The sequence below is a fragment of the Mandrillus leucophaeus genome, unplaced genomic scaffold (assembly GCF_000951045.1).
Source record: "Mandrillus leucophaeus isolate KB7577 unplaced genomic scaffold, Mleu.le_1.0 Scaffold1144, whole genome shotgun sequence".
Taxonomy (NCBI): domain Eukaryota; kingdom Metazoa; phylum Chordata; class Mammalia; order Primates; family Cercopithecidae; genus Mandrillus; species Mandrillus leucophaeus.
The window spans coordinates 678,669-699,257 of NW_012099699.1; the positions used below are offsets into that span (position 1 = coordinate 678,669).

General features: G+C 34.2%; 1 protein-coding gene across 1 annotated transcript in view; it reads right to left on the reverse strand.

Moving 5' to 3' along the window:
• Nucleotides 1-20,589, reverse strand: part of LAMA2 (laminin, alpha 2) — a 293,272-nt gene that overhangs the window by 264,729 nt on the left and 7,954 nt on the right. Inside the window, exons 4-6 of the mRNA XM_011997459.1 lie at nt 14,438-14,549; nt 8,000-8,113; nt 4,506-4,633 (exon numbers count right to left, since the gene is read on the reverse strand). Of these exons, the coding sequence (XP_011852849.1) occupies nt 4,506-4,633; nt 8,000-8,113; nt 14,438-14,549 (354 nt within the window). The remainder of the gene's footprint in view (nt 1-4,505; nt 4,634-7,999; nt 8,114-14,437; nt 14,550-20,589) is intronic.

The following is a 20,589-nucleotide window of genomic DNA, read 5'->3' on the forward strand; positions in this document are numbered from 1 at the left end:
TGAGTTCCAATATTGGTTCTGCCACAAGCAAGCTGTATAATCACTATCAAGGCATTTAATTTCTCTGAACTTTAGTTTTTTCCTTTGGTATATGGAACCAGGAAGACCCATCATAATCTCCCATGTGGACATAAAACAATGTGTAGGAAAGAGTACTAAAGCATCTAGAGCATTCTCAATTTTCTAGAGAATATGGTTGAATTGGATGTTTCCTTAAATTTACCTCTTGTCTTGGAATATATTTCTCTATATTAATTTTAACAATGTGCATTCAATATGATCTCTTGAGTGAGCCTAAAGGTCAACTTAAATTTAAGTTTCATTCTTTCAAAAACTTAAATTTCAGCATTCCTGACCCACACAAGGCAGTAGTATTTACAACGATATTAGTAGACAGAGCTTATTGAGGGCCTACCTCTGCCCAGCCTTGTGCCAATATTGTCTTTTATTATATAACTGATGAAAATCTATAACAACTTCAATAATATTATATATTCAAACACATCCTAAGTATTCAAAGGCAGAGATTCACATGTCACTTTCATATTTTATTTAACCTATAAGCTATGTGATGCCAGAAATTAATGAATATAAACATTTGGAACACTTACATTTTTATTTGCTTCTCTCCAGATAAATGTTACTGCCTAGTTACAATCTATAGCTAGAATAGATACATCAACAAGATGAGAAGGCCAAGCACAGTGACCACCGTAAATAGTTGATGAAGTTGATATATATGTATAATTTAAATATTATATGCTTGTCTGTATTCATACATCATAATAATTACACCAATCTATCTCTATCTTCTTACACATTTGATTTATTTAGCAATATTATCTAAGAAATTTGGAGCCAAAATGCTTGTGATCTATAAGATTTATGACCAGGGATTAAATAGATAAATCACCAAGGTAAAACTATCACTAAGCTTTAGACTTCCCATGAAGGTTGCAGCAACCTTTAGCTCTTTTTTTTTTTCCTCTGAATAACCCATGGAAATTAAAATCCCATCTTCAGGATTATGTGCACATATTCAATTCATATCTCAGAGTTTCTAGCTCACATTATAACAGTAATGTTTTTTACAAAACCTTTTTAAAAAGGATAGTTTTCCTAGGTCAGTAAGTGTCTTGTTTACTGATTTTTTTTAAACATTTCAGGTTGTTAGATGAAAATGGATTTTTCTCATTACAGTTGTGCAGTTAAACTATGATAATTTTCTAGTTGTTTTAAATGTAAAATTGTTTTAAATTGTTTTAAATGTAAAAGACATTATAATCCTATCACAAAACTTCTAGGATTTATAAACTAAGTGAATTATCACTGCCCTCCCTTTCTGCTTGTTAAAATACCACATTGAAAGCTGGAATTTAAAATAGATTGCTACTCTAGTCCCAATTCTATTACTAAAAATAAAATTATTATATAGTAATTTGCTAGTTTTAATATTTTATAATATTAATATTTGATAATTTGCTAATTATAATATTTACTAATAATTGCTAATTACTTACTCTAAGTGATAGCACTTTGAAAATGGAAGAATCCTTAAATACTTGGTGTTACTGGTATTGCTATCACTGTGTTATCTGCATTTTTAAAAATCAGGATCAACATAATTATACCAAATTGGAATCTTTTAGGAAATAACATTATTGGACACTGGAACCCCAATCCCTTTGGCACTGATAGACTGTGTTTTAATGCTTGCAGACTTTCTTTCTTTTTCAGAAACAACAATTAGAACCCATTATCCAAGTAAATGCACAGCAAATAAAGAGACAACAATGGGTCATGAATGCCTATAATTATCCAAGCAAAATTATCTCCCTAATGTTTCTTCTGCATTTGTAGTAAATGTTGGTCAGACTTGAGGGTAAATCCATAGGGTTTACATACTCAACCAATTATATAATTCTAACATGTATTCAGCTGGAATTCACATGGTGCAATGAGCAGCCAGCTCTACTGGATTGATAGTGGTGCTAATGCTCTTGATATCTTGGCTGAGCCGAAGATGCAATACAAGTGGCCAGATGAAATCCTTCTGCTTTCCTCAAATGCATGTTAGTCATGAACAATGAGTTTCATGTAAATGAGGATGGTTAAGAGAATGCCATTCAGCCATGGCAAACGAGTAGGTCTTCCATTGGGTGATCTAACTCTTCACTTACATACCAGAGTGCAGGTTTTTATGTGATATTGTGACTATCATAGACTTGAGTAGCCATTAATTATGAAGGAATATATTTCATTTGTTCTCCTATATTCATTATTTTCCAGTAGGTTTCTCTCTTGCCTTCTTTCTCTTCTCTAACATCCTTGGTTGTTAAAGAATCTTCAGCTTTGTGCTCATTCAGGCTCATGCCTTAAGCCCTGGAAATGTTCTGATCACTAATATACACTAACTAGTGGTCCCCAACATTTTTGGCACCAGGTACTCGTTTTGGAGACAATTTTGTCCACAGACGCAGGGGAGGAGTTTTGGGATAAAACTGTTCCACGTCAGATCATCAGGCATTAGTCAGACTCTCAAAAGGGGTATGCAACCTAGATCCCTCACAGGTGCAGTTCACAATAGGGTTCAAGCTTCTATGAGAATCTGATGCCTGCCTGATCTGATAGGAGGCAGAGCTCAGGTGGTAACGTCCACCACTCACCTCTTGCTGGGCAGCCCGGTTCCTAACAGGCCATAGATGGCTGAGGACCCCTGCATTAAACCAACGTCTTATTTTCTCAAAATCTTGCCAGATAAATTGACTTATCTAACGAATTAATTATTGCTTTTAGTGTTATCACTTAAAATGCACTGTGTATTGTTTTTAAAGTCTTCATTGTAGACTGTAGAGATTTGGAAAGCACATGGATTTTAAAACTAGAATTCCAACTCTGATACTTTAATGCTCGATGACTCTGAGCAGGTTAATAACAGTCAGCTCTTAGATTGGGTTCATCATATCCAGTCACAGTTTAGGTGGTTTACACATTTCAATTATGTCTTTCCCACATCAACCCTATGAGAGTCCTATTATTATAACTAATGATGACAGAACTGAGGCACGGAGAGTTTCAGTGACTTGCCTAAAGTTGCACGGCTGGAAAGAATGGAACCCAGCATTTAAACCAAAGATTCTGGTTCTAGAATTGGCACCATAATGCCATTTTTTCTACTAATAGTTTTCATTTCTTAATCTATAAAATGAGGATAATAATATCTACCTTACTGAGTTATAGCTGAAGGTGAAATAATACCAAATATAGTGTTTGGCCTAGAATATAGCAGTCTGCTTTTATTAAATAGTAGTGCTTTCTTTTCTTTTCCAAACAATGAGTAAGGTAAAAAATTCTGAGTAAAGAAGGTCATTGGGAGGGTAAGGATTTCATGCAGATTGAACAGTAGGAAGAACAGTTCCAAGTAGAACATTTAAACTTAATGTCAGAATTATCTGAAAGTCTTTAGCTTATAGTATTCATTGAATCTAACAAAAGACCATTTTAATTAGGCGCATTCTGGGTAAGAGTTTGAAGTATGACCTACTTGATCACATCTTCACATTAAAAGACTATAGCTGACAGATTTCCCTTAAAGATCATTGACAATTTTTGCTCTGTCAGTTATCACAGTGCGTAGAGATAGCTGGAAAGTGTACAATACGATATGAACTTCATTAAGCACTAAGCTCACCTTTAAGAGAGTTCTTCAGGAAAGAATCTCCTTTTATTTAAAAGTATAGTTATCTGTAATTGCTTTTGAGTAACAATTGTTGATTTTTTTTCAACATAGTATCCCAATTTAAAAACAAAACAGAACACTTTTGTTGGGGTGTGCTTAGCTGTTTACTTAGAGATGGCTGCCCTGAGGAAATGTGAATTCAAGAAGCTGGATATAGCATTCCCCTAAAAGGTAAGGAAATGAGGCAGTCAAGTGCTCTTTCTTGTTGCTGTGTGCTTTTTAAAAATCTGCTCTAAGGTGGTTGTTCTAGGTAAACAACTGGAATTTCTTAAAAAAGAAGAGATAGGATGGGTGCTTAAAAGTCAGTTAAATCAGCCCCTTCAGTTTACGTTTTAAGAGGTTTATGACTTGCCCAAGATTCACAGAAAAAATAGTGTATGGGGTAGAATCCAAATTAGCTGTATTTGTATCCTTTTATTAAGGCATGAAGATGGGTATGTGTCTGTGTGTAGGTGTGTACATGCATGCACATGTATGTGTTTGTATAAATGTTTATGTTCTTTGGAATTGGTGTCAAAATTCTTTTTGAGTTCTACTCTCAGATATTAAATCACCAAAACTAGAGCTAAAAAATTACAAATTCTTAGAAATCCTCATAGTTTTAAATACCTTAGGTTTGGAAAATTCATATTATTTTTCTGAAAAAAATTTATGTCTGTGTTTATTATTTATTTACATGGGATAAGAAAAAGGGTATATTTGCTATGAAAAGTGTACTTGCAGAAATGGATGCTGAATTTATTCACGGGGTAAGTTTGTTACTTACTTATTGGATGGGATATTGAGTGGACAGGCACAGGGTTGACAGTCTTCAGAGGTTCCTTTAGTAGGATCGCCATAGAAACCAGGAAGACATTTATCACAATATGGGCCGCCTGTGTGATCTTTACAGTTCTGAGAAAGAAATGCGCATCAGAGTTTATTATTTTGGTGTCAGGGATCAACATGCTGCCAAAAATAGGTCTACGAAGTCATTAGTCTGCTCCCCACCAGCAAGAATATCTTTTCCATGTTAAATGGTCAATTTTACAGTAGGGAAATAGCATTGAAAGTTAATTTAATATCTAGCTTATAAACTACATACTAATTTCAGCATATGCATACTTACAAAAAGATGACTGAAATTCATTTTAATGTTTTTCATTATGCAAATCTTACTTCATTTTTTCTTTAGTTTTTTTCCTTAAGAAAATACATGATTTGTGTGTGTGTGTGTGTGTGTGTGTGTGTGTATAGTCATAGAGCACTAACAACATATGTTTAATGGAAATTGTAGCTGATTCTAGGTAAAAATCAATTGTTCAGCTTGAAATTGCTGACTTAATGGAGACTGTGGCTAGTCATACAAATCCTCTGGGGCTATGCCCTCTTAGCTCAGACATTAATTTTGGCCTCAGTGGACTCTGATGGCTTGGACAATGCACTACTGTATTACAGCTGTGAGAAGCTTGCTTGACTCATAATCAAACATTGAGAAATCTGAAAAATTTTACACATCATATGCCAGTTTCATCAACTAAATGTGAATATGTATTTCTGTAGTAACTGGTGATATTTGAAAATAGGCTTTTCTTTAAGTTATTTAAAATTCTTTCTGAAATTTATTTTTTACAAAACGTTTTAAAAGATAGCATTAAGGTCAACCCCACTATGAATAGTTGCCTTAATAATGCAGCATATTGGGATTTAATGGGCAAAACATGGAGAAAGATTTTTCCCCTGATTTGATTTTTGTTTTACTTCCCTTCAATTTTTAGATTTAGCTAAACTAAGCTATTACTAAAGAATTGTTTTTTTTTTGTAAAATTATTTGCATGTTATCTCACTGATACAACTAAAATTATGTCTTCAAAGACTTAAGGGTTTTCAAAAAATGGAATCAAAAAATTAATTATGCCTTAAACATGTTGAAAACGGTATTTCCAACTTTCAACTGAAAATCTTGCATAATTAAGAGGGTTTTTTTTTTTCCCCAATTATTGATTTGAAAGAGAAATATTATGTAGTTCTTACATTTTCTAATGTCATGTTTCATTAAATAAAAATCATCTTAAAACTCAAGTATTTTTGTAGTGGAAACCAGAAAATAGCATCAGACAACCTATATAATGGAAATCAAAACAAAAAGATGGAAGTTTCACTCTGATGAACTGGTTATTTTTACAGGCGTCCTGTTACAAAAGCGCTTTACAAATTTTTGCTCACATTACATACCACAAGAACCATGAGAAGAAGCAAGCATGCAATCTTCCCATGTGACATTGAATATTTCCTGGCTTACTTCAAATGTACTTTGAGTTAAAATGTCTTTTTATTATAGACCTACACTATTGCAGAAGTTTAGATTTTGTTCTGTTGTCAAAAATATATTTCAGATCATTTATAATCAAATTTTAAAGCAAGCTAAGCATTTGTTCATAAATTTATTTTTCATGGTAAAATCCATACTATTTAATGCTCATGAAAACTAAATAAGAAGCTAAAATGCAGGGTCAACTGAACAGTAAGAATGCCCTTGATGAGCAACATTAAAATATTCTTCTCTTTGTATATTATATCAGAACTCACATACTCAAAATGGAATATCAGCACTTAGTTTTCAGTACTATTTTGGAGAAAGGGCACTTGAAAGTCAGTATATCCTACATGATCACCTATTTACTAGCTATGATGGAAAATTCGGGAAACACCAGATTCTGTCTTTATCATCAAGATGTCCACTGTTGCCTCAAGATCGCTCTGTTATTTGAAAGAGACCTCCTATCTCTCTGTTCATGAAACAAAATCAGTAAAGTAGGTTTCATTAGTAGGGTCTGTTCTCTCCCTTCTTTCTCTCAAAATTATGCTGAATGACACTGTTTCGTTCGTTAAAAAAGGCTTCTCATTTTAGAAATATCACATCACCAAATGGACCAATTTGCTTTCATCCTAATGAATTCAGCATGAACATTTGATTTGATGTTATCCTAATGAATTCAACATGAAATATGACTATAGGGAACATTATGAGTTTGGTATTACGACATACTTATTTTTGTCTTCTTAGGGTAAATAAAACAATTCCATGTCAGTTTTGGGCTGAATATTATTTCCTATTGCATGTTAGTAAAGTGTTTAAAGGTAACCCAATATTTTTCCCAAAGTACATTTTAAAAGACTTATGGCATAATTAAAATGAAAATCACTTAGTCTTTCTATTCATAAAAATGTCATTTCAAAAATCTACTGATCCACAAATTAAGACTCTCATGCTTTATAATGCAATGCAATTAAATAAAATCTTATATAGAGAAAAGAGAAAGAGCATCAATAAACCTAAATGCCAAATTATACTGAAACGAAAGCCCTGAATTTTCATTTTGGATTTTTCCCAGAAGCTTTTAAGTAGAAGAGAAATGGGGGAAAATGAGCAAGAGAAAGATAGAATATTAAGAATTACAGATAACAGAGTCCGCCTTAAATTCTTCAGGGAAATGAGAGTGTGATATCCTCCTAAATTGGCACCATTTTAAATTGTGTTTCTGCAAGACTAATGAAATGAGAAGTGTTGTTTCAAGCTTCATGCCATGTCAGACAATATAAAACTAACATGCCCTTGAGTTAATCAAAATGGTCTATTCAGTGTAATTCTCCAATCCTAAGACTTCTTAGCAGGATGGAAAGTGCTTTGCACTTTGTAAAGCCTATTTTCTGGTTAAAGCTTAGACTTAATTGTAAAGGAGAAGCAGCTCTGGTGAATATGTATTACATATTGTTTTTATTTTTAATCTACAAATGACGCTATGCATTTAGTTAAATTCTGAACATTTTAAGTAAAAATATGCAGTATGTTTTCACTTTCAACATGAAGAAAACTTAATTATGTTTCCTGTAAAGGTTATATTTTATACTTTTCATGTTATGGGTATAAAAATTATTCTCTATTTTAAAAGTACACTGTACTTTCCATAGATTTATAGAAGGAAGTAAACCATATATATTCATGGTAGTTATATCTCCAATCATAAGTTATGCCTTAAAATAATATATGTGATTCTAATTTAATTCTTGGACTAATATGAATAAACACTTCTTCATATTCATTAGGAAGATCACATATGAAAGAGCATTCTCAGTTCCAATTCAGTTCAATACAAAGATCTTTGTCAAAGCACTTACTGACTCAAGTGTTTAAGGTCCCCAGGTAGTAACTGAATTGTAGCATCTGTTGAGATGATTTCAGACTTGTCAATCAGCATCCCCAAAGAAGAGAGCACTTACCAGGCATTCTCCAGTGACGTCATCACAGGACTCCGCATGACCAAAGCACTGACATGGCTCACAGATGCCACCAAAAATAGTGCCATTAACTCGCCTGTGCCTAGGCCAACAAGACTGAAAGGAAGATAAGGCTTTAGTCGGTTTTGGAGATTAAAACAAAAAGTTGTTTTTGTTTGTTTTGTGATAATAGAAAATAACATGTAGGAAACTCATCAAATGTGCTTGTCAAAGCATTGCCATTATTGACACGTTGCGACAGAGGTATTCTTCCTGACACTGGGGCTTTGCACTGACCTTAGTGTTATTGGCAGGTATGAGATTAGAGGAAGCATTAGCTTGGTGTCGCTTCTGAAATGGTAAAATAAAGCAGAGATATAAAGAATTGAAATGTGACAGTCTCAAAGTAAAAAGCATAGACAGGAAAATAGAAGAAAAAGTACTGTAAAAAAGGCAGCTGATATAAAAGGACTCATCACATAATCTTAGCCTAAGAGAGTACCCAATGTCATCCCAAGCAATTTTGATTTTCTGGAATGTGTTCACTTTCCCACATACTAATTGCCCTTAACTTCATCATTTCCAGAAAATATTTGACATGATTTGGAAGAAAGGCAGCACCCACACTTATATTTGACCACGTACACAGCTCATTTCTACACATATATAATTCATGTATTTCATGCTAAATTTCCTCAATCCTATAATGCTTTGCTATGTATACAAAAAGTTTATGATTTATTTCCCACATACTTTCTTGTTAGTTTACTTTATGGCATTCTTCTATAACTTTGCCTGTATTTTTCATTCCTTGTTTAAAATGTGAAACACTTTATTATATAAAAACTGAATTCTGATTAAAACAGGATATTTGAGTCTTAGTTTCCCGTGTCAATGCCTGCTCTAAGTTCCCCGTCATCCTTAATTAAGTTTTTCGTCTGTGGGGATTACTACAAAGTGGATGAGATGCAAAATAAGCACGAGGCAAATACTGCTGCCCTCTAAGAGCTTATGATCCCCCTCCAGTGAAATTGCATCTTGTGGGTTATTTACTATATTTCTGGATGGTTGAGTACAACATCATATATCATGAAAAGCCCATCTTTTCCAGTTGAAAAAGGAAACAAAAGAGAAATCACTGAAGTAATAAAGGATATAGAATTGTGTTATGTGTCTGTGGAAATGTTCCTTCTGCCTCAGGATATGAGGACTCTCAAATCTGAGCATCAATAACAAACACATAAAAACATTATGTACTGATACTTCATATCTGAAAATAAATAAAATAAACTTTCTCTTTAATTTGAGCAGTAACAAAAAAGTGTCAAATTTATTTTTTTTACTTATTATTATACTTTAAGTTCTGGGATACATGTGCAGAACGTGCAGGTTTGTTACATACGTATACACGTGCCATGGTAGTTTGCTGAACCCACCAACCCATCATCTACATTAGGTATTTCTGCTAATGCTATCCCTCCCCTAGCCCCCCACCCCCCAACAAGCCCCAGTGTGTAATGTTCCCACCCTGTGTCCATGTGCTCTCGTTGTTCAACTCCCACAACCAACCCAAAATTGTCAAATTTCTATCCCTTTCCATTTCCATTTCTCCCAATTAAATCCCTTCCCATACCTCCCCATTAAATTGTTTGCATCCCTAGATTTATTATAGAAGTGATTTCCTTCTGTAATATACTTTTTTAAAAGCCGGTGAAGCTACATGTTCATAAGGGGGTAAAAATTAAGGATATTGAGAAAAGGGAGAGAACTAATCTGTTTTCAGACAGATATCCATGAAGTTTTCCTTAATAAGTTTTTTGTTTTAATACTCTGCAAATGCACTACTCATACCACGTCTTCTTTTTTCAATCTTCCCAACTCCTTACACCTCTCTTTTAGCCAGTGATTTTATCTTATTACTCACAGAAAAAATTAAAGCCATCTTTGCACTAACAAGTCCAGAGATCTAAGCATATATCTCCAAACCTTGCTGCCATATTCCCATTCCAAACAAGAGATGTGGGGGATGTGGGGTCTTTCTTCCTAAAGGAACATTGCTCCACTTGTCATCTGATTCCAGCACCTGTTTTCTTCTCAATATTCACTTTCTCTGATGCATTAGTAATAACTTTCTTTTCTACTGGGTCATTATTATCAGCACAAAAAAAATACGATCTCATGTCTCCATCGAAAATAAACAAAACACAAATGACAAAACTGTCCTCAACCTCATATAACTTTTCTAGTCATCTATGTTTTTCTTTTCAGTAACACTACTCTTAACAAGTATTATATTCCTCACTTCTTTTTCACACTTAATTCCATTCTAATCTGTTTTGTGTCACCACCTCTCAATTAAAACTGCTCCGGTCCTTGTCACCAAATTCCATGCAGCCAAATTTGATGGACGATTCTGCAATTGCATTTTATCTGACCTTTCATCAGCCTGGGGCCTAGCTGACTCTTTTTCCTCTCACAATTTCTTTTCTCAACTTCTATGACATCACACTTCTCAAATTTCTACCATATTTCTTTGCTGTGTCCTCTGCTTTGACCCTGCTTCTTAATGTCAGGAGCTCCTCGGGGTTTGAGTTGGGTTATTTTTCTCTTTTTTTAATCAATTGCACTTTCTCCTGGGTAATTTTATTCAGTTCCATAGTTTATGATGCCTTCCAAAAACATATCTCTAGACCAGACAGACATGCTGAATTTAAGACCTGAATATTATAAATACACATTGACATTTACACTTCACAGCCTTTTCAAACCTAAAATGTCTAAACTGGACTATGGATTCCATACCCCCTCACCCCTACCAACTATTCCTCTCTCTGTCTTCCTCAGCTCAGTAAATGACAACACAAGCAACTGATCAATCGTTCATACTGGTCATCCATGACTCATTCTTAAACTCTTTATTTCTTTAATCTCTCCCCAGACATACAGTCTTGAATCAGTGAGTCCTACTGGTTCTACTATCAAAATATATATAGAATATGGTAAGTCTTTTTATATCCCCTGCCATGATCCTAACAGCAACCACTATTATTGCTGTGTTCCACTGCAACTACATATTAACCCTTCTCCTTCCTGTCATTCATGCCCTCCTAAGACATGTTCTTCCTACTGTAGCCATAATGCCTTCTTCAAAAAAATGTAACTCAGGCTGTGTGCATTGGCTCATGCCTGTAACCTCAGAACTTTGGGAGGCTGAGGTGGGAGGATTGCTTGAGCTCAGGAGTTCGAGACCAGCCTGTGCAACATAGTGAGGTCTTCTCTCTATTAAAACAAACAAACAAACAAACAAAAATAGCTGGGCATAGTGGTATACACCTGTAGTCCCAGCTACTCAGGAGGCTGAGGCAGGAGGATCACTTAAGCTCAGGAGTTTGAGGCTGCAGTAAGCTTTGACGGCATCACTGCACTCCAGCCTGGGTGACAGAGCAAGACCCTGTCTCAAAAAACAAGAAACACCCCAAACCCAAAAATGTAAATCAGATCACTACACTACTTCACTACTCTACTAAAAGGTTTGCAATGATGTTCCATGCCATGAGAATAAAATGCTTAATTCTTATCATATGTGCAAAACTCCTAATGGCCTGGCTTTTCTATTCACATCTTGTCCCACTTTTCCCCTTGCTTAGAAAGCTCCAGCCATGCTCCTTCTTTGCAGTCCTTACATACTCCACAATCTACACTGCTTCCTTAGCAGCTCTTTTTACATCGTTGTCCCTCTCATTCTTCAACATTCCATTTGCTGTCACCACCTCAGGAAGCCTTTCCTGACAAACTTTTACAAAACAGACTTTCTAACCTTCATATAACCACTTGCAGTAACTTTATCATAGAACCCTATTTATTTCACCCTGTTTATTTCCTTCATAGAATTTGTCACATTTGTTTATATTTGCTTTCTAGCATATTGTTAATGCCACCACTCAATGCAACATCCTTGAGGACAGGTACAATATCTGCATTGTTAATTGTACTATTTTCCATGTGTAGGGTCTTGTTTGTCTCAAAATATATGCTCATCAAATACTAGTCAGCTAAATGAAAGTATGAACAAACAAGCAATTCTATGAGGTGGTTAATATTATTTCCATTACATAGAAGAAACTGAGATTGCCCAAAACTCTTTTTTTTAGTATCCCACCTGTCTCATCTGTCAGGTGAAATGAATGATGACAGTACTATGAAAGTAAGAAAATTTTTAAAAGATTTAACTGTAGAACACTTTATAAGAAGTCAAGTAGAAACAAGAAAAAGATTCTGAATCAACACTTTGGCCTCAAATGAAGTATAAAAGAGAATATCTACAATGGAGTAATTTGATCTGTTTTTGGCTAGAGGTTCTCAGCAAGTTGGAATTAAGACATTAATGGTCTTTGGTGTTTACTCAGCTTTTAAGGGATCCCAGGATATTAGTGATAACAAGGTTAGAATGACTGGCCTTATGAACTACACTTAATTGAAAAGCAAATGAAATAATGAAAGGATAGGACTGAATAATAGAGAATTTAGGGCTAGAAAATTTTGATAAAGAAAAAAACGAATTTTAGAGAGTAGAAGAAATGAAGAAGTCAGAGAGAAAATTCAAAGTTCCAAAATTCATTGTCTCTTGATTCAGTTAAGTTCTTTTATGGATTACAAAGTAACTTTATTTATCAAACAATTCTTGTGTGACAGATACAGGAAGCTTTTATTATCTCTCTCTTCTTTGTTTTTTTTTTTGTTTTTTTGCTTTTTTTTTTTTTTTCCACACTCAAATGCTTCTATCTATCTGTTACCATTATTTAGCATCCAATTTAAGATTTCTCCACTCCAGGACACTTTACATCTCTCTCCACTGCAGTAGCTCATCCCTCTGAATGATTATTGCATGTATGTTCTGTAGCACATACTGGTCCCTTAATTACATAGTGCTGAGATCCCATTTTTCCTAGGTATTTATTGTCTCCCTAAACAGATTGCTAGCACCATAAGGACAGGGATTATGTTGTATGTACTTACTGATAATTTATGCAGGTAAATTTACAGAATTTGTCAGACATATCTAGCATGTATCAAAAATATTTTTTATGGAGAGAAGGAAGAGACTAAAAGCATAGTCAATTAAGCAATTGTAATATTCAAGTAATTTTATATTCAATGGGTATTTAGAACTTGTATAAAAGATAATGCAAAGGATGAGAATAACGTATGTGGAAACAAGCATTAAAACAGGAGTAGAATTAAGTTATGTATTATGCCAATTGAGAGAGGATCTTTAAAGTTCCAATAGAGCAGTCTGGTTAGAATCAAGAGTGAAAGGCTCTTGTTTCATCAAATACAGTGTATGTTTTATATGTAAAATCAAATTTGGGTTGGCATAGCTAATTGATATCCATAATTATTTTTATCTTATCTACATGAATTTTGGAAAAGCAAGTATTTCTATAAGTTATATCTAGTTTTATTTCTAGAAAGGTGAATCTGAGTTCAGTTAAAGGAAACACAGCTGTCATGAATATGACTGTGTATCTCTAGATGTATGCATTATTTTTAAAGTACCAGAGAACCGACAAAGCAATGCCTAGAGTATTTCTATAAATGGCATAATGAGGTAGTGTTCTGAAGTGAAATATCTCAGTACACTCAAATGATTCCTTAAAGGCACCATTTTAAAGAAACTAAGCTCCTATTTATCTGCAAGCCATGCCCTCTGTCAAGGAAATAGTGCTCACATTTTTTGACCAGGTTTCAAGTAAAACTAATTTTCAGACAATCTAAAAGAAAATATATAGAAGTAAATAAAAAATAAAAAGTGTTACCTTAAGATGACACACTGTGGTATTAAGTAAGAACCATAAATCTTATTATAAATCTAGGATACGGAGACAACAATAAATATCTCAAACATCAGGTGCTAAACAAATGAAAGACCTATAGGCAATTTTCTCTATCAAGGTATTTTTTCCATATATTATGTTCTTGACATTCTGAAGATTGTAATGCTTCAGATGATTGTGATTTGGTTGTATTCTTAGAAATGAAGTAGAGGAAAAGTGTGATACATAGAATTAAAACATGAGAGAAAAGTAAAAAAATATATAGTGCTAAATTTTGGATAACCATTATGATGAAAATGAAGAGAAAATATTTTGAAGTCTTATTCCGCTACCATCCAATAGATCAAATAGGTAACAAAGACAGAAACATCAGATTTTCAGTCATAGGCAAAATAGCTCAGAGAGAAACAGTTACAAGATGAAATTATGTGGTTAATACTCTAACTGAAAGCCACAGCTTTTGGTAGACATTCAAGTTTCTTTTTTAAGTGATACCCATTATTTGTGTAAGTATTGATAGAAAAAAACAGCTCTTATTAGAACAGGTTATTGAAAGCAATGTTGAGGGAACTTTGAATGCACTGAGGATGCATTCTTGCAAACTTACTTCACAAGAGGAGCCGGTATACCCTGGTGGGCACTGACATACTTCTACAGCTGCTGCAACGCTTCCATCAGTAGGATAGGAGACAGCGGATTCAAGGTTAACAGAGCTCAACCTATGGCAGAGGAAAAAAGAGATGGTGAATAAGTAAAGTTCTTAGGTATTATACAGCTGTAGGAATCGTACAGCAACAATGACATAAATATAAGCCAATTATGTATGCTGAGAAAGGAAGTTGATTAATACCATAACCAAAATCTCTGGTCGTCTGTCACATTAGGTCAAGTTGGCTCAGTCTAAAGTGCTGACAATCACCACCAACCCCAAATGCTGAAGAGACATCAGAATGTTCTTCCTCGTCTCTTGGCTCTTGGCTATGTGTTTTGATTTTCATTTTTTGAAGACAGATAGACATTTTTAAAATCATATAGTTAAAGGGATTTTTTAAATGGAAAACATTCCAATGACTGCTTGATTTCTTTTAGTGCTTAAACAAGGAAAGCAGAAGTAGACAATATTAACATTCCATCTCAGCTTTTAAATTGAAATAAAGATGAAACAATTGTGTTTTCTTTTCCTTTGAGATAAACCTGCATGCTTGTCATCGGTATAAGCTAAAGTTTCTCAAAATGCTCAGTTGACTGACTTTGAATGATCTCTGGGATTTGTTTTTGTCCTAAATTAAATCCATTGTTCTCTGTATCTATGGCCTTCATTTTATTGGTACTTTTTTACAATCTGGTGATGTTGGTTGAGTGAATTGGCATAACTCATTGTTTTAGAGAAAAGCTGGTTTGACCAAATGGAAAATTGGAAAAAATGCTGTCACACACACATTTCTTTTCTTATTATGCATTCACGATTTAAATAAATGTTACCGATATCTTACTTGCTTTTCCTATTTTTCTGTAAAAGGACATTTTAAAAGCTTAATTATTAAGAATACAGTGGCCTAGAAGAAAATAACTTATTCTTTCTAGACCTCAATTTTTTCTTCTATACAATGGAGATAATATAATAGTCCATACACCTTGAGCTTGATTTAAAAGGAAAATGAATATAAAGTTCTTGTTTAATATGCAACACACAGTAGGCTATTATGAAATACTAGACATTTTATTAACCTATTTTCATTGACTGTTGAAACCAAATAAAAATGACTACATGAACATTACAAGAAATATACTTTTTACTATTTGTATCTCCAAATCATATTAGTGTATGAAAATACATTTTAAATAAACTCTAAGAGCACATAATTAAATGACTACTATTGACTCATAATAATTACAGTTTTAAAAATTACTGATAGACATTTTATAGCATATGATATGCCACCCTGTAACCATAAGAAAGAAGCAACTGCTTCTTGCTATGGCCTGCATTTTCAGTTCCATTCTCAGGAGTGATGGTAGATTTTTATTGATCAGTGATTCACACTTACCAAATAACTTGTTAGATTTGGGAATCAATGTTGGGAATTTGGGAATCAAGTCAGAGAGCAAAGCTAAAAGGCTCATTACAAGGTGTAAACGTATCTTCAAAAATGATGATCTTTATCCAAATTGTAAGCTTTTCGGCAATAGATTTCTAAAATTTTCATTGCTTTTACCCCCACTTTGCTAAGCCTAGACACTTGACAGTACTTTTGAATATGTATGAGTTCATATATGATCAGGAAGCAGGAAAGGAAATTAACCCTGAAATCACCAAATACAGGCAGTTGGATGGAATCATCCTAGCTGCTGAGTGCTAGGTGGCACCCTCTAAAGACAAGTAAATTATCTTTACCTGTAAATAAACTCATCCAACACTATTAATTGAGTGCTATCTTCTCTAGAGGCACATTTTGGACAACCTGGTAGAAGGTCCTAGATTAGGCAAATATCACTGTTCTATAGTGTTTAGGTTACTTGTGTCATCTGAAAATCATTAAATGCTTTTTTCCCCCTTCACCAAGGAACCCTGTCAATGAAAAATGCAGTGTCACAGGCATTTCTTTTTCTTGTCATTAGTTCAGGTGTAATTCCCATCACATAAAATTAAGCATTTTAAATTATACATAGAGAGGAAGTTTGATGTTTGGGGTAGGATGGACATTTTCAAACCTATTTAAAATTTAAAAAATAAATCGTACAATTCTGCCATTTAGTACATTTACAATGTTGTGTAGCTACTACATACATCTAATTCTAAGACATTTTGTCAGCCCAAAAGAAAACCCAGAATCCATTAGGCAGTCATTCTCTATTCCCCTCTTCCTCTAACCCCTGTAAGCTAACAATCTGCTTTTGTCGCTATGAAGTTACCTATTCTAGATAACTTCACTGTAGCATGTATCAGTATTTCATTTCTTTTTATGACTAATATTCACTGCATGTACATGCTACATTTTGTTTATTCATTCATCAGTTGATGAATATTTGGATTGTTTCTACCTTTGAGCTATCATAAACAGCATTGCTATTCATATTCGTGAACACATAATACCTATTTTCAATTCTTTTGGATATATATCTAGAAACAGAATTTCTGGGCCTCATAAGTCTCCTTAACACAGTAGGATTTGGAAGAGTTACTAAACTAAAGACAGTACTTATGTTGGTATGAGCTTATGGGCTACTCCTTGAGAACAGAAACCTGTCCTGCCATCTATATAAGCAACATGATCATCTTCACACATGTTCAGTAGTTCAGTAGACTTTTGTTGAATGGGTGAATTGATGAATGGATGGATGGATGGGTAGATAGACGGATAGATGTATACAAAAGTAACTGACTAAATACTTAAATAACAAATGAATAGATGAATGGAAAACAGTTCTATTACAATCAATGACTAACACATTCCATGACAAAGGACACAATAAAGCCTACTAACCACATTTCAGACAAATAAAATCAGATAAGTAAAAGACAAATTACTTGTTTGATTTGACATAGAAAATGAACGGAAACTGTTATCATTAGAACTTGAGGCCAGAGACCAGAACTCACCTGAATGTATTGTGAAATCTAACTGCCTGGAATTAACGGACTGTCACCTGATGAGCCTATAATTCCGATCATTTTAATTTCAGAATTAGATGATTTCATGGTTGATATACTAGTTGATTATCATACAATAGATCACTATAATTTACTAAACAGCAGATTGATTAACTATATCTAGATACAGCCCAAGAATTTCTGATATAAAATTGACATGCAACACTTAAAGAAAGATTTCTGGAAATTTCAAAATAGAAGAATGAGCAATTGACTACTTTAAGAAACGGTTTTAAAAAAGATACAAAAACAAAAATATTTTCAGTGAACTGACAAATTTCATTTGTCTTTTGAACAACAGATGTTCCACTCTTTAATCTGTGTAACCATTTTGAGCTATGAGAAACTTCCACACTCAAACATCCTTCCCAGTAATATTCCACATTAGTATTCACCGAGTAATCCCAATGTTCATTAGGTTCTGCTATTTGTTAAATGGGATTTTAATGTGTTTAACAGTTTCGTGTGTTACTCATGAAGAAGGCTGCAGTTTATTTTTTTTTCCTTCAATATGGTCATTTTCTTGATATCAAGCTGCATTCATTTAAATACATAATGTTGGCAGTAATAAAGCACTGAATTTTGGAGATGCATGAGCTATCAAAGAATTGTCAACTAAGTCAAATGCTTTAGCTGACTTTCCCTTCTTATTTTTATGCCTTGAAAATACAGAAAAGATGATGGATGAAGAGAGAGGACATAATTCTACAAGCTACTATGGAAAATATTGGAACTGTTTCAGAAACATTGTCCTGGTGCTGCTTTAAAGATTGTTCTCAATATTTTTGTTTTACTACATTTCCCACCAGAATAAGACATGCTATATTATACTAAAACAACCAGCTCAAAACATTATACTTTAAAACAACAAAAAACTCTTGATGTTACAATTGTCTTTTTTCTATATATATATAGAGAGAGAGCAAGATATTTTATCTAAACATTTTCAATCTCACATCAAGTAAGAGCAGTAACTGACAGAATCTGATACTTTTGCAGCAATTTATTAAAAGTGTATTAAATGCTAACACAAGAATTCATCTCTTCCTTCTTAGTTCTACCAGTATGCACTGTGCATACTTCTTCTGCACTATTTATATTATCATAAATGTACAGCATGTATATATATATCTGTCTTCTCTGCTGTACAATGCCTTCTTTGAGTTGAATGATCATTTGTCCACCTTTGTATCCTTATAGCCTAGCCTAGAATGACTGCTTCTTAATAGTTACTACTTACTGTCTACTATCTTCTGTGCACTATGATACAGGTTGGAAAGACATTTCATTTAAGTATCAATAAACAATGTAACAACCCATGTCTAGTCACATTTACAAATGAAGAATCTGAGGCTCAGAGGAGGAAAGAGCCTTGACCAACATAATACCATTAGCAAAAGGTGCAGCATAGATTCAAACCCAAGCACGACTCCAAAACCAGGGATCTCCTTGTTACCCTGCATTGCCTCCCAACATATGCTTGATACTATTTCAGGTGCTTAACATACATTGTGTTTTCACTTAATTGTCAATCTTGAAATTTAGACATTGTTTCTGCCATTGTATAGAAGAGGAACTAAGATTTAGAGAGATAATCATGGAAGGTGCTCAGTAAATATTTGCAGACTGAACGAATCGAATACTTACGGAATAGCATTGGGAGGTAGTCAAAGATAACGGGAAGGAAACGTAGGGTAAAATTTTGACTGCACCTCTTACCAATAGCCGGATGCCAAGGGAGCTGCAAAAATCTTTTTAAGTCCTAGTGTAATCAGCAAAATGTCTTTAAAATGTAGTTACCCAAATCATTAACTTCAGAAGGCAGAGGTACACTGTGTACCTATCAATACTATTTCTATGATTATCAAAGACTCCTTTGCTTACAAGAATTTTTCTAGACTATTATATAAATTCTGTATAATCTTTTTTGATCCCAAGCCCCAAAATTTACACTAAAAGTTGTGTAAAAATATCTTGCCTTGAAAATATTTTGTATTTATTTTCGAGCAATACTCATGAGTTGTATCAATGATAAAGTCATGATGGACTTGGTTATGCTGTGGTAACAACTCCAAATTCCCAGTGGCTTCACAGAAAACAAAGGCTTACTCATGTAAAATCCTCTACAGGCCTGGGTGACTGTTAGTGCAGCTGACCTCTGTGTGCTAAATCTGTATTCCAGGTTGTTGTTTTTTTTTCTTTTTTTTTTGACAGAGTGTCCCTCTGTTGCCCAGGCTGGAGTGCAATGGCGAGATCTCGGTTCACTGCAACATCCGCCTCCCAGGATCAAGCCATTCTACTGCCTCAGCCTTCTGAGTAGCTGGGATTAAAGGCATGCATCACTATGCCCGGCTAATTTTGGTATTTTTAGTAGAGACAGGGTTTCACCATGTTGGTCAGGCCGGTCTCAAACTCCTGACCTCGTGATATGCCTGCCTCGGCCTCCCAAATTGCTGGGATTACAGGCACGAGCCACCGCGCCTGGCCCCATGCTGTTTTTTAATCTGTTTGCTGAGTAAGCTGCAGAGAGTCTCACATTGGAAATTCAACGTTTAACCCAGGTGGAAAAAAAATACATTTCTGCTACAGTTCATTGGCTAAACCAAGTCATATGACACATCTGCCCTCCAGGGTTAGAGAAATGCAATATCCCTTATGGATGAGACTGGAAATTTGGTGAACTCTACTAATGTCTACTGTAAAGTAAGAGGAAAACACATTTTGTGCAGAGTTCTGTATCTAATGTAGGTGCTTCATAAAAGCCTTTCTTAATTTAAAGACCAAGGATGTTACTAAATCCAAGGCTTGGAGAATTTAAAGGAGAAAGATGCACAGTTCAGTTAGGTTGATTTCTCTTATACTCTTAAAAGAAGAAGGAAAAGTGTTCTACTTGTGCCTTCATCTTCCTAGTGAGGACAGTGAGAAGAAAATAAATTATTTTATCTAATGGGTATCAGGATTCCGGAAAAAAAATGACAGTAAGAACTGTCATATGTATGGAAATACCAGTATGTGCCTTTCTCTAGAGGTCTCTAAGTCTTAATGGTATTTGGAGAAAACGTGATCCTTTGGGATGAAGTAGATAAGATAGAAATGCTTCATATTTG